The sequence below is a fragment of the Mercenaria mercenaria genome, chromosome 8 (assembly GCF_021730395.1).
Source record: "Mercenaria mercenaria strain notata chromosome 8, MADL_Memer_1, whole genome shotgun sequence".
Taxonomy (NCBI): domain Eukaryota; kingdom Metazoa; phylum Mollusca; class Bivalvia; order Venerida; family Veneridae; genus Mercenaria; species Mercenaria mercenaria.
In genome coordinates, this window is record NC_069368.1 from 73734467 (window position 1) to 73749870 (window position 15404).

A 15404-nucleotide genomic window follows, 5' to 3' on the forward strand; every position below is an offset into this window, starting at 1 on the left:
TTCATTACGAGTTTGTGATTGTATCAAAAAAAAATAAATAAAACAGCTCAGCATGTTATTGAGCGACGCAGCAGTAACAACACTATTATTGCTGTTACCGTTGAAAAAAAGGTTTAAGCATTAGCAATTTTACGACTGCTGTTATTACTGTTGGCAGGTATAGCAGTAACAGCACTATTAATCATTTTACTGTTTTACTGTTAGGAAGTTATAGCAGTAATAACAACATTCGGAGATTTTACAAGATAATAATGAAATAAGATCTGGCAAGTAATGCCTTACTCCGTCATTTTTCATGCGTCAATGCGCCAGGAGACATATACTGTTGTAATTCTCAACGGCTTGGGGAGGCATTGAACCATGCCGGTATATTGCTGGTATATTGCTGGTATTATTATTGTTAAAAAACAGTAGATGTTACATTGCCAGCGATGTTCACGATGCAGGCGGCATACGTTCAAAGAAGGTCTCATTACAACGATCAGTTTAAATACTGGTGCATTCCGCACCGAAACGATGAACCCAGAGTCTCAAGCGAACATTTGGTCCACTGAATACACCGTCGGTCACCGTATAAAATAATGCATTATATTATGTATGAGAGGTGACGACAAACTTTCAAAAACGCTTAAATTTGCAATTTTCATCATATTTCATGTGACAGGAAATATGCTCATATCATTCCCGTTGTGATTCACAACGTTCAAGAAGGCTTGATGATACATTGAAATATTTCAGATTTGTCCAAAATAATAATATTACATCACCGAGCCGTACGTCCAAATAACACTTTTATTACGAAAATTGAACATTTTGGTGCTCAGCTTCTTGTGTATTTTGCACTCAAGCCAGGGTTTGCTATGAAATAACTTTTAGCAATTTAAGTATTATGTGCCGACTAAGAACGGTAAAGTATGTTTAAAATCGTAAGTTTTGTCATTTTTCAGATGTCCGAAAATGGGCTTGAATCGTTGTTACTGCTGTAATTCACAGCGTTCAGGTGGGCTTGAGGATGCATTGAACCATTTGGATATATTGCTGTTATATATGTCCAAAAAGAGCACATACAACATTGCTAACGGATTTTCAGGACGTCGACGGCATACGTCTAAATAAAGCCTCGTTACAAATTGGAACATGTTTTTGTGCTTAGGTACATATGTATTCTGCACCAAAATGATGGACTCGAGCCAAGATTTGGCCGCCTTCAGACATCCTTAGAGTCTTTCTGAGATACAGAATTACAGCTACTACTGCTACTTTTGTAGCAGTAATACCGCTCTTACTGCTCTACTGCTAACTTCACGCCGGTTTTCAGTGGCATCAATCCATTTAAGGTATCCGATCCACAAATAAGCAAGTTCTATACAACAGTCCTATCAAAATATATCAAATACTGATGCCTGGTAAGCTCATATAATTTTGGTATCATTTGAAAGGGTATGGTCTTCTAAAATAGAAAATATAAATTAAATGACAAAATATGTTGTAGGATTTTTATTTTTTTTTACTTTCTAGTGTTCAATGATACTTCGACAGAACTCCAGTTATTACTGGGTAAGAATTATCATATCACAGTCAAAAACATGACTGTAATGACTCTTACATATTATTTATGGTCATCTTATTTACTAATTCTTATTCAGCAGACACAGTTCTTTCTAATGATACCAAATAAACATGGGGTCACCAGGCATCGAAATATTACCTATTTGTGGATCGGATACCTTAACTCTGCTGATCAAAATTACATCGGACTTCAGTCTTTTTAGTTATTGGCAAAGTAAGTAGGCCTACTTTGAACCGGTATTTTGTAAATATATACTTGCAGCTTTTATTCCCATTTGTCTTTCATTTGATTTAAAGTATGTGAGGATATGAAAAATACAAAAATACTCAACCGCAGAGTTTTCGAACTACAAAAAACAAGTAACGGAAGTTACCAATACACAGGTTACCAAGGAGAAGTGCTGAAATAAAAAGTGTCATTATTTTCTTAGTATATTTAGGTTACAGATATCTTTTCTCCATGTATTTACATAATATATAGATAAAGGAATTTATAAAGTTTAACTGTTTTACCAACTATCAAAAAAGAAATATGTCTAGTATATAAGTAACATATGTGAAAAAAGTGGGCATCTGGACATTCATCATTAAATTTGTTTAAATGTTTATAATTCAGTAGGTGAAATTCTGTCACTTCTACTAAATTGAGATAAGTTTTGAAATACTCTTTGAAAAAGAATATCCTGATGTCTGTAGGTACGTAGGTTCCCATCAAATCATATCCAGGGTCAGCATGGCAGATTTTACTATTTATAAAATAATTAATGACCACCAAAACAACATAATATGCTACACGTACTAGGCGGATGATTTTTTTACTACATTTATCTCCATTGCTTAATGTCTTCATTTTTGGGAATGAAAGAAAATAACTATTGACTGTCAAATACAGACAGGTAATGTGTGTGTGCTGGGGGTGAGGAGGGGGTGGAGGAAGTGGCGTAAGAGGTTGGATTAATGTTGATACAGGATACTGAGCGACAATATCAAACAAGAAGATTTTAAAGTTTTCACAATATATATAGGAGAAAGTGGCCATACCCCATGGTGTTCATGCTTTTGTCGAAATGGAATAATTTGTACAATCATATACATTTGTGAACAATTATTTTAAAATCGGGCCAGCAGTTTCTGAAATGGGATTTTTTAAGTTTCCACTGTACACATAAAGGAATAGGTGACCACGCCCCCTGGTGGCCATGATTTTGATTAATCAGAATAATTTGAACAATCTTCATAAATTGTCATTATTAAAAGAACTTTTGTGTAAAATTATTTTAAAATCGGACCTGCTGTTTCAGACAAGAAGATATTTTAAGTTTAAACTATATACATACAGGGATAAATGACCACAATCCCTGGCTGCCATGATTTTTGATGAATCGGAATAATTTGAACAATCTTGGTAGAGGGTCACACAATGCCCATTTGTGTGTAATAATTTCAAAATCGGGTAAGTAGTTTCATGCATGAAGATTATTGAAGTTTCCATTGTATACATATAGTGAAACGTGAACACGCCCTCTGGCTGCCATGATTTTTGATGAATCGGAATAATTTAAACAAATTTGGCAGAGGGTCTCTTGTGTCAAACTATTTTAAAATCAGACCATCAATTTCATATGAGAAGATTTCCATACTTTCCACTACATACAATTAGGGGAAAATGTCCACGACCCTGGCGGCCATGTTTTTGACTAATCGATAATTTGAACAATCTTGGTAGAAGGTAACACAAGGACCATTTGTGTGATATTAATTTTAAAAACGAACTAGGGACTTAGGAGATGTTGTTTCAAGATTTTTCTATTTTCAGCTCTGGCGGCCCCTTTGTGCAATCAAGCAGACCCGTTTGATAGATAAATTTTGAAGACGAACGCTTAACAAACATCCAGGCCAAGTTTCATCAGCTTCCACCAACCAGTTTCAGAGGAGATATGTTTGAAGGAAAGTGTGGCTAGGCGGAAAGTCGGCCAACGGAAGTCTATAATAATAATAATAATAATAATTTCTTTATTTTACGAAGTTTAATTCATTATGCAATGACTTAAGCAAGAATTAGATGTTAGGTTGTATGACTTGTTGTCGGAAACAGTAATCAACTGAGTAATATACTCCGGGGTTGAAACATGTAGAGCCTTACAGTATACGTCATTATAGCTATATGTAATTTATGTCTGTTTTCGACAGTCTTTAAACATAGCAACAGAAGAAGTTAACAAAGGTTTTGCTAATATCCATCTAGCAATACTTTTCTGAAACACCGAGACTTTTGAAAAGAAAGTTTTGGAAGCATTACACCAAATTATCGCACCGTAGTCAATAATCGGAATGATGTGCCGTAAGGTTAGAGACCACCAATTGTTTTCACAATAATTTTGCTAAATGTTTTCACACATACCTTTTTAGGTTCAAAAGTCCCGGTGTTTCAGAAAAGTATTGCTATGTCTGGCGGACGACGGACGGCTGATAAATGATCACAATAGCTCACCATCAGGTGAGCTAAAATTCAGCATTGGAAACAACTTTTTATTTTTGAAGAATGTTGTGGGGAATAGAGGAGAAAGTGCAGGACGTGGATGAGGGATACTAAGATAAAATATCAGAAAAACTTAATAGAAACCGGAAGAAAAGGATCTCTGTGGCCTTGACCTTTGAGTCACTGGCCCCAAAATTAGTAAGGATCTTTTTCTAGTGATACTTATTTATTATGTAAAGTCTGAAAGACATTGCAGTTATACTTAACGATTTACAGTGTGAATGCTGTATTTACAGTGTGAATCTCTCTTATAAGATACATGACCCCTACTTTTCTTGGTGTTTGTTTGTGGTTTATAGGTCATTTAAGAACATAAGGCAAGTAGTTCTTTTTTAAAATGGACGTGGTTATGTGTTACAGCTCTCAGAAGATTGTTAATTTTATGTAGAGCATATAGCAAAATTATTCACCACTGTACAGCCTAAAAAGGTATGTGTGAAAACAATTGGTGGTCTCTAACCTTAGGGCACAAGGACATTTACTTTTATCATACACAAAAATTTTAACGGCCACCGATCATCGTCCGGAAGCGAGGCTTGATGTTCCACGGTACCACCAGACTGGCAGTTTTGTGGGATTTTCCTACAATTTTACCAAGTCTACGTCTAGTCATCGGATAATCTTATAATATTTATCTCCTTATTTATGAATCTTCAAAATGGCAGAATCAGAAGTATCTATCAACGTCCAGGAAATCGCAGACAGTCTGCCAGCTGACGAGAACACGAACAGCATGAGGGAAGCACCACTGCCAGAAACAACTACGTGTATGTCAAAATCATTACCAGTGCTTCGAGTTGAAGAACTCAAAGATGAACTTAACAACAGTTTTTCTTACACTAGTGGTGAAGAGGACCATAGTCCTCAAGCGTCAGATGATCCAGAAAGGAAAGATGTTCAAGAGGAAGATTTTGTTCCACCCACAGATGAATTACGAGACAAAATAATTAAACAGGTGGAGTTTTATTTCTCTGATGCCAATATCTTAAAGGATGCTTTCTTGTTGAAACATGTAAGACGTAATAAACTTGGTTATGTGAGTATAAAGTTGATTACATCCTTCAAGAAGATGAAAAGTTTGACTAAAGATTATCGTGCTGTAGCCTATAGTTTGAGACAGTCTGATAATTTAGAAGTGAATGAAGAAGGTAAAAAGGTTCGCAGAAAAAATCCTCTTCCAGAGTTTGATGAAACAACACCTTCACGATCTGTGCTAGCTATCAACTTGCCAATGGAAAATCCTTCAATAGAAAATATTGCGGAAATGTTTTCAAAATGTGGTGAAGTTGCACTCATTCGCATTCTGAAACCAAATAAATCTATTCCTCAGGATATCAAAAAGCATTCAAATAAACATCCAGAAATAGGTACAACAATCTGTGCAGTTATTGAATTTGAAAAGCATGATCATGCACAAAAAGCTGTTGACACAATGTGTGATAAAGATGACTGGAAAAGGGGCATGCGGGTTGTTTTGTTGTCTGAAAACAAGAAGAAGTCTGATAAAAGTAATGACAAAAATCACAGTGAGAAAAGTGGAAATACTGACATTCATGAAGGTAGTGGAGATGATGACAAAAAGAAAAAGAAGCGTGGTGGTAGAAGAAACAAAAACAGACATTTTGATTCGGCACATCATGATGACTCTGCTTGTTACAGTAGTGGTTCAGAACATGATCCTCCAAGTCGGCATAATGCTTCTTTAAGTCCGAATCAAAATCAGATGGATGGAAACAAATTGAGTCCTACAACTAGCCCTAGATCTAGTCCAAGGTCAAGTCCTATGACCAGTCCAAGAAGTCAGCGCAGAAGATTAGGTCCACATGGAAAATCACCTTTGGCTGAGCATAGCCCAGGAAGTAGTCCAAAACCAAGTCCAAGAAGTAGTCCAGAATCTGGCAGAAAACGGTATGACTATTCTTCAGGTGGTGATAGCACACCATCAAGTCCTTGGGTTCAAAGACGGTTGAAAGCTGCCCAGGAATTGAGTAAAAGTCCATTAGTTGGAAACAGTCCAGTAGGTAGTCCGATGTTGGGAAGAAAAAGTACTGATGGACCTAGAAAATTAGCAGATTTAGGTGGTATTACTAGGCAACCAAAAGGCCCAGATGGTACACGTGGTTTCCATCTTGGAAGAGGTAAACCGAGAGCTAGTACTTTCTCTTAAACCATTTAAATGCTTGAGTATCATTATTTCAAAATATTTGGGATGGATTACCAATTTGAAAACAATGATAAATTATTTGCTGTACAAGTTGTATATTTTGCAAGAAACAGTTACTATTGTGAGTTATTATTCATTTATCAAAGGCTTTCATCTCAGTTATCCTCCAGAAGACATTTACAGAATTCTTAAAGATTAAAGGAAAGACGAGATTTCTTTTTCGTGAAAATGCTTTGAAGTTTCCTCTTTCAGACGTAAGTTAGAGGGTTCTTGTCCTGTTTCTCCTGAAGTGGAGGGAAAGCCCTGTTTGAAATATAAGAAGAATTGCTTATTCTTTGGTAGCTTCAAAATAATTTTTATTAGTAGTACAAAAAGAGAATTGATAGAATTCTTGTACACTGCACATCTTGTGAATATAACTTTGTCTGCAGCAAATGAACTTGATAAGAAAGAAGTACTTTTGTATATCTGTTTATTAATCCCCCGCTGGAGGGATTATAGGAATGGTCTTCATCCGTCCTTCCGTCCGTAACACTTTCGTGTCCGCTCCATATCTCCTAAACCCCTTGAAGGATTTTCATCAAACTTGGGTCAAATGATCACCTCATCAAGACGATGTGCGGAACCCATGAGTCAGCCTTGTCGGTTCAAGGTCAAGGTCACAACTCAAGGTCAAAGGTTTGAGCCTGCCATTTTGTGTCAGCTCTATATCTCCTAAACCCCTTGAAGGAATTTTATAAAACTTGGGTCAAATGATCACCTCATCAAGACAATATGCAGAACCCATGAGTCAGCCGTGCCAGCTCAATATCAAGGTCACAACTCGGGGTCAAAGGTTTGAGCCTTCCATTTTGTGTCCGCTCTATATCTCTTAAACCCCTTGAAGGAATTTTATAAAACTTGGGTCAAATGATCACCTCATCAAGACGATGTGCAGAACCCACGAGTCAGTCATGCCGGCTCAAGGTCAATGTCACAACTTAGGGTCAAAGGTTTGAGCCTTCCATTTTGTGTCCGCTCTATATCTCCTAAACCACTTGAAGGATTTTCATCAAACTTGGGTCAAACGATCACCTTATCAAGGCGATGTGCAGAACTTATGAGTCAGCCATGTTGGCTCAAGGTCAAGGTCACAACTGAAGGTCAAAGGTTTGAGCCTTCCATTTCGTGTCCGCTCTATATCTCCTAAACCCGTTGAAGGAATTTTATAAAACTTGGGTCAAATGATTACCTCATCAGAACGATGTGCAGAAATTATGAGTCAACCATGCCAGCTCAAGGTCAAGGTCACAACTAAGGGTCGAAGGTTTGAGCCTTCCATTTGGTGTCCACTCTGTATCTCCTAAACCCCTTGAAGGATTTTCATCAAACTTGGGTCAAATGATCACCTCATCAAGAACTCATGAGTCAGCCATGTCAACTCAAGGTCAAGGTCACAACTGAAGGTCAAAGGTTTCAGCTCTGTATCTCCTAAACCCCTTGAAGGATTTTCATGAAACTTGGGTCAAATGATCACCTCATCAAGACGTTGTGCAGAATTCATGAATCAGCCATGTCAGTTCAAGGTCAAGGTCACAGCTAAAATCAAAGGTTTACCCTTTCACTATCCATAGCAGTGGCGGGGGATTTAGTTGACTTTCAGACTGCCTTGTTATTATTAATTTTTGCAGTCTGTTGCCAGAATGGTTTGTTGACAAAATATATGTATATAAAAGGTTTGATATGTGTAAATGTTGTTAATGTTATCCAGGGGGAAGATATATGGTGGCCTGCTTTAAGGATAAAGTGAGCAAAATTGTTACAGCTGGAGCATAACACTGTATATCTTCCCCCATTTTATCTCATGCGGAGCCTGTATTGCTGTTTTAATGTTGAACTTTGCTTTACCAAATGTGTTTATTTATTTCTCAATTGTTGCCATTTTAATATGAGATATAATTTGTTTTAAATTCTTGAAAGTGAGAAAATAACTTCTACTAGTACTTAAAGAACATTTCAGTTGTCAAGGGTAGCTCTGCTTTCTGTCCATTTATTAGGGCCAGACATTTATTAAAATTATTTTGATATAATTTATGATGTATCATGTGTAAGCATTCATCATTTTATATAGGTATGTTGAAAATTATATATTAATACAAAATATACTATTTAGATATTGTGGAAGGGACATGAAATCAAGTTACTGGGAAGTTTTCTTTGATTTCTTAAAACTATTATACAAAAAAGACATTAAAACTTCTTAGTAATACAGAAAATCATGAATAATGTTGTTTTAAAATAGCAATTAAATATACATTTATGGTTGAATTTTATATGATGATAGTCTGAATATTGTTGAAAATATGTCTTTAATGTGACTCATTTTGAGCTGTGAGAGAATGTGAAAAAAACCTCTGAGATATACTGGTACTAGTCAGAAGTACGTTATCAGGATGCTGTTTTAGTCCATACACACAATTATATTTGCAGCTTTATTTAGTTTTGATTACATGTGTTTTAAATGTGTGTGTATGAAATGTTATGTTGTTTATAAGGTATAATTGATGTAACATTTCTTTTAATTTGAAATCTGCAGTTAAACAAATGTAGACATGTTGAATTTTCATGTTGGCCTATGAAAATTAAAACACATTGTGAAATTACAACATTAGCTTGATGAGCATTTGATTCGATAGTCTGAATTCTGAAGAGATTACTTTGTTTGTTTTGAACTTAGGAGCCTTTAAACTTTATTTTCACAGAACTTAATTGTATTGTTTTGATGCTACAACTGAAAAATACTTTTCAATTCTTTTAGCAGTGTGAGTGACAGAGTTCTCTGGCTTCAAGCTAGATTGTCTTGTCAAGCTCTTCTTTTAATATGTTGTCGTTTTTTTGTGCCCCACCCCTACCCCAACAGTTGGTTGGGGCGAGCACTTAAATTTTCCCTTGTCCTAATGTCCGAATTTGTGTCATGCATATGATCTTAAAAAGTATCTGGCTTAGAGAATTGGAACCTTATAGGATTGCTATTCATCATGTGAAATTGTGCACTTGATTTCACTCAGCCAGACCAGAGTTATGGCACTTGGCAGTGAAAATTTGCATAAAGGGGCTTTCAAGTTTGTAATTCATGTATCTCTAAAAGTATTTGACCTAGAGTCATGAAACAGGCATATAAAGTTGTGCATCTCGTCACTTCAACACATCAAAGGGTTTTGTTTGGGATTTCACTCAGCCAAATCAGAGTAATGGCCATTGACATGGTAAAACGGGTTTTCAAAGTTTGTGTCACATAATTATATGTTTCTGAAAAATATATATAACCTAGTCATGGCACCGTTTAAGCATGTGAAGTTGTACACCCATGTTTTGTTTGAAATTTCACTCTGCATGACCAGAGTTATAGCCGTTTACTTAGTTAAGAATTATAGGCATTAAAGATTTTAAAAAATTGCACCCCACAGCCCCACTAAAAAGAATCTTGGTTTCTTTTAGAAGTTTTGTAATATCCATTACCTCCTACAATTCAAGCCACTGAGGACTCATTCCTCTAATAAATCAAGGTAATAAATAATATACAAACTATATGTATAACATGTATATTGTCAGACGTGGGAACGTCATTGTCTGGTACACATATCTCTATTTTCTAATTGTATTATTTAGAAAGATGTTTGTTGCAGTTTAAACTTTTCATTTTGCATTTAAAAATGTATGTAAAAATGTCACATTTTAATTTTATGTTGGTTAAATTAATATATCAGAAGTGTTTTTTTTTTGTAGATGTTAAGGACCTTGTATATATCTTTTTAACTTGAATTTTTTGCTGAATTGAATTCTGTTTGTTTATTTACCAAAATATTCATTTTAAGTTTCTGTATGTTAGTCTGGTCAGCTGGATGGGTTCATCTACAATCTAAATATCATGACCACTCACAGGAGAATAGACCTGTAAACTGTTAGCGTAATATTATATTAAATTTGAATTCAGTCCTTTTTTAACAGATATAATATTATGTAGAGTATGTTGTGTCACAATATTTATAAGGAAGATTTTCTTCCTAAATATTGTTTAGAATAATGTCTGTTATGTATAAATATATACATGTACAGTCACTCTGAAGTATATGTATCAAATTTTGAGTGTCTTTTGCTTCATAATAGTCAGACTTGGCACATTTTCTGATCAGGGCTGGTTAGCTTGTTAAGGAGATTTCCTAGGTATGAAAATTGAGAAAAATTACTGTTTTTAAAACCCCATTAAATTTTTGGTGGCTACATTGGGGAAAAAACTTTGTCCTGTCCGTCCATCAGTCTGTTTCAGTAACTTCAACTACACTGAAAGAAATTTGATATAACTTGATACAATGGTAGATTGAAATGCGAGGAAGTGTAAAGCACAAGGACAGTAACTCTTACTTGTTTTAGTGAGATTTAAGATAAGATTCAAATTTTGATAGAATGTGAGAATATGCTGCATTTAATTGAATACTGTAAAATCATTTAATTTCTTGGGCATGGAATTTCGTGGCTTTGGTCAAAACGGCAATTTTGTGGGGATATGAATTCTTGGATTTCAACTTTTGAACATAAAATGAATGGGAATGTTACTTCTTCATTGGGATTACATTTCGTGGATTGACTCAACCACGAAATCCATGAAAATTAGTCCTCCACAAATATTAGTGATTTCAGAGTATGTTAATTTAATTTGATTAACTGTTTTTGTATAGCCATACCAAGGTAAATCTAAGCAATGTATCAACCAAGTTAGGAGTTGTGTCAAATCTGCTAAATTTTTTGTTGAATTTTCTGTATATAAGGTACTGCTCAATTTGTTTTGTTGTTGTTAACATTCCAATATGTAAAGACATTACATTGTTGATGTAGATCAGCATTTTGATGGGTAATTTTATTGTTCTGAAGTAGCTAGAAGTTACGTCTGTTGCTATGAGTGAATGCTTACCATTACTACTTCTAGGTGAATGTTTTTATGCTCCCGAAGGGAGGCATATTAGTTTTCAACTGTCCATCCGTTCGTTCGTCACAACGTTAACTTTTTGCATGAAGGCACTTTACTCGCGAACCACTGCACCCAGGACTTTTAAACTTCATATGCTGATAGTATTTACTGAGTACATGACCCCTACTGACTTTGGGGTCATAGGTCAAGGTCACAGGGGCCAATGTGAACTCGTTCGTTAGTTCGTTCGTCACAACATTCTTTCGTCACAATGTTTACATTTTGCATGAAGGCACTTTACTCGCGAACCACTGCACCCAGGATTTCAAACTTCACTTGCTGATAGTACTTATTGAGTACACGACCCCTACTGACTTTGGTGTCACCAGGTCAAAGGTCAAGGTCACATGGGCCAATGTTAACTTTTTGCATGAATGCACTTTACTCGCGAACCACTGTACGCAGGACCTTCAGACTTCACTTGCTAATAGTACTTATTGAGTACACAACCCCTACTGACTTTGGGGTCAGAGGTCAAGGTCACAGGGGCCAGTGTTAACTTTTTGCATGAAGGCACTTTATTCGTGAACCACTGCGACCAGGACCTTCAAACTTCACATGCTGATAGTACTTATTGAGTACACGACCCTTATTGACTTGGGGTCAAGGTCACCAGGTCAAAGGTCAAGGCGCTGCGGGGGCATTTGTCACCATTAGTGACAGCTCTTGTTCTGAATTCTGATTGGTTGACATTGTGCTTGATTTTGAAATTGGCCAATATCAAAGTTGCTTTTTATACGCCCGAAGGGACGTATTGTTATGACACCAGTGTCCATAAGTCTGCTAGCAATTTTGTGTCTGCTCTGTAACTCTTGAAGGATTTTGAAAAAACTTTACATAAATGTTCACAACATCTAGACGACTTGCAGAGCCCATGGCTCGCTTCAAGGTCAAGATCACAATTAGGGGTCAAAGGACATACGACTTTGTTTCGTGTCTGCTCTGTAACTCTTTAACTGCTTGAAGGATTTTAAAGAAATTTGGCACAAATGTTCACCACATCTAGACGACATGCAGAGCGCATGTTCTGGATGGCTCGCTTCAATCACACTTAGGGGTCAAAGGTCATACCTTCGGGCGTATATTGCTTCGCATTGCGGTGTTCTTGTTTATTCTAGTTTCAGAAATGAGACCATCTGGGCAGATCAGCTTGAGAAATTTCATTTGGCCTAACTTTGATTGAAAAAAGTAAATGGTCCATTCAAAGGACAACCTTTTTTCAAGCTGAATTGTTTAAAAAGAACAATTTCATTTTTCCTTGCTTTTAGGTTTAGTAAACTATAATTGAAGTAAGGCATTGAACTTAGTTTGAATACTGAAGTAGTAGAATGGAGAAAGTTGCAATAGATTGAAATCATGAACAAATTCCTTTCAACTATATACACTGTGGTAGGATTTGTGTATGACCAGAATACAATGTGCATTACATACTGAAGTGCTAGAATTTTGTTGTAAAATGTTTCCAACAGTTACAGTTTGAACCTCTTGCAAACATAATATGAGCCGTGCCATGACAAAACCAACAAAGTGGGTTTGCGACCAGCATGGATCCAGACCAGCCTGCGCATCTGCGCAGTCTGGTCAGGATCCATGCTGTTCGCTTTCAAAGCCTAATAGAATTAGAGAAACTGTTAGCGAACAGCGTGGATCCTGACCAGACTGCGCGGATGCGCAGGCTGGTCTGGATCCATGCTGGTCGCAAACCCACTATGTTTGTTTTCTCATGGCGCGGCTCATATGTTTTCATTGCAGTATATCATGACATTACAATGCTACAGGTGTCTTGTGTAACAACTAGGCCTATATGTTAAATTTTATGCTATTGTTTTATAGGGTTGTTTAATTTGTCAGACAAATTGCCACTTGTTGATTGTATTATAACTTTGTAATTAAACTGGCAGATACATAAAAGTTATGACTGGAAAATTTTGTTTGTATGAGATTGGTTGTCTTATTCATTTATGGCCAAAAGTAATACAGTTATATTTAAAAACCAGCCTTTACAGTGGTGGATAGATCCTACCAGAGATTTACCCTTATCGAGCTAAATTTCTATAATGAACTTGTCCATCTTTCAATTTGGACAGTACCATTAACTGTCAAAAGTGGTGCTTACCAAAAAGATACTGACTGAATGGCGAACAATGCAGAACATGATCAGACTTCACGGATGTGCATGCTGATCATGATCTACACTGGTCACAAAGGAAGACCAAGTCGTGCCCAGCATGATAGGGCTAAATAATGGGAATTTTCTGTACATTTTGTATTTTCAGTATGACAAGGCTCTAAAAAATACTTAATTATAGGAATGATACTAAAAGAGTTTGCTCAGTCCTGTTGAATAGTATTGTATTTGTACTTTAGTTGGTATCAGCAGTATTGCAATAGCCAAAATTGCCCCCCCCCCCCCCACCCCATTGCCAATAACTAACAGCTCAGTGCATTTATAATCAATGCAGTGTTTGTTAAGTGTTTCCCCCTTCTACCACCTACCCCTTCCTCACCCTTTTTCTATATTTTGTATAAAATTAAAATGTACTTGTTGGATTTTTAAAGCAACCAGTCCATAATATTTTTCCATTACAGCTTCTGTTTATTGTGTGCGTACTTTGCAAATGTGTGGCTCCAAGGCTGCATTTGTGGTGCTCTATGCTTCCGAGAAATCTACCGTTATGTTTTATCCTATGAAAAAGTGATTTTTGTATATTGATGGTACTGTATATATAAGCAAAAAAGTAAATGATCACATACTGGCATGTACCAACAGAGACCATAAAGCTGTCAGACAGAGATAATTTATCTCTGTGTGACTTAAAAAACAGCAGTAAACAGGAAAACCACAGGTTTCATATTAATTAGTTATGGTTCAGCTAATTAAGTCTATTCATTTATTACTGATTGTTAGTTTCAATGGAGAAGAATGGTTGTCAGCCGTTACCTTGAAATGTAAATAAAACATTTAATGTTGCTTTATTATATGTACAGTTGAACCTGTGCTGAAGCGGACCTGCAGGTTTGAAGAGATATAATCAAATTGTTTACAAGTCTTAGCAAGTCTCACTTCTGTTCAAAGCATTTGCAGTTTGTTTTAAACTTGGAGTAATGTGCATGATAAGACTTCTTTTGGCTTTTGTTGCGGTTTTTGTATACAGGTATGACAGTAATAAATCTTGGCAAATGTTTTGAATGATTGCATACCTACATTTACATAATGTATTATGATACACATGGTAATATTTTACATTGTTTCCTTCTCAAAACTCATGCTGCACTAAGTTAACTTTCTCTTGATTTACTTGTACAAAATGTGCTAATACAAGTTGTAATATGATGTAGCATATTGAGTTTGTCCTTGTTAAAAATTGCAATTTTATCTTGTAAGATGTAAATTATATGATCTTCAAATCGAAAATTTTTTATTGGTAAGTTGTCTGTTTCAGATAAGTTATTGCCTTATAAGAAAAATGCCTTTTTATTTTGATCAATTTCTAACATCTCATCCAGTCCACCAAACTTGAAAAGATGTGGTTAATAGTGCTGTTGATAACTAATTCGCAGGCTTACGATTATGCAGGATACTGTTCGTTCCTGCCAGAACTAGGATAATGTTTGAACATTAGAATACAAATTTTTTGTTAGGCAGTTGTGAAATGCGCTTTCATTAGGTTCCGCAGTGTTTACCGTCCTAAACTTTTGCTTACTATTAACTTTTCATTTTTATGTGATGCTTTAGAAGTGTATTTGAGTATATGTTATTTTATTGATATCTAGGTAAGATGTATGAATGTGTGTAACAAATTTTGCGGTTAAAGTCTGTGTTAAAATATATCAAAATAACCTTTTGTACCTCCCCTAAGCCCACACTTTTGTCATGGATTACTTCATTGAAGTTAGTTCAAGAATGTTCATTCTTGCATGAATAATACTGCATAGATCAAGTTTTAGATAACTGTGGTCACATGCTTAAAAACTAGTCAGTATGGTCAAATAAATAATAAAAAACTTTTTGTCACTTCTACAGGCCATATTTTTCATGGGATCTGTATGAAAGTTTGTCTGAATGTTAATCTTGATGATATCTAGGTCAAGTTCGAAACTGGGTCAACTGCGGTCAAAAACTACGT

The 15404-nt window shown here is 35.8% G+C and overlaps 1 protein-coding gene across 1 annotated transcript; it reads left to right on the plus strand.

The window, feature by feature from the left end:
- The first annotated feature begins 4620 nt into the window (after nucleotides 1-4620).
- LOC123566077 (la-related protein 6-like) lies at nucleotides 4621-13972 on the plus strand. Its single transcript, XM_045359909.2, has one exon. The coding sequence runs from the start codon at nucleotides 4767-4769 to the stop codon at nucleotides 6273-6275; it is 1509 nt and encodes a 502-aa protein (XP_045215844.2). The 5' UTR covers nucleotides 4621-4766; the 3' UTR covers nucleotides 6276-13972.
- The last annotated feature ends 1432 nt before the right edge of the window (nucleotides 13973-15404 follow it).

Bases quoted from the DNA above. Each gene is read 5' to 3' on its own strand.
- LOC123566077 (XM_045359909.2), top strand. From the start codon at position 4,767: ATGGCAGAATCAGAAGTATCTATCAACGTCCAGGAAATCGCAGACAGT.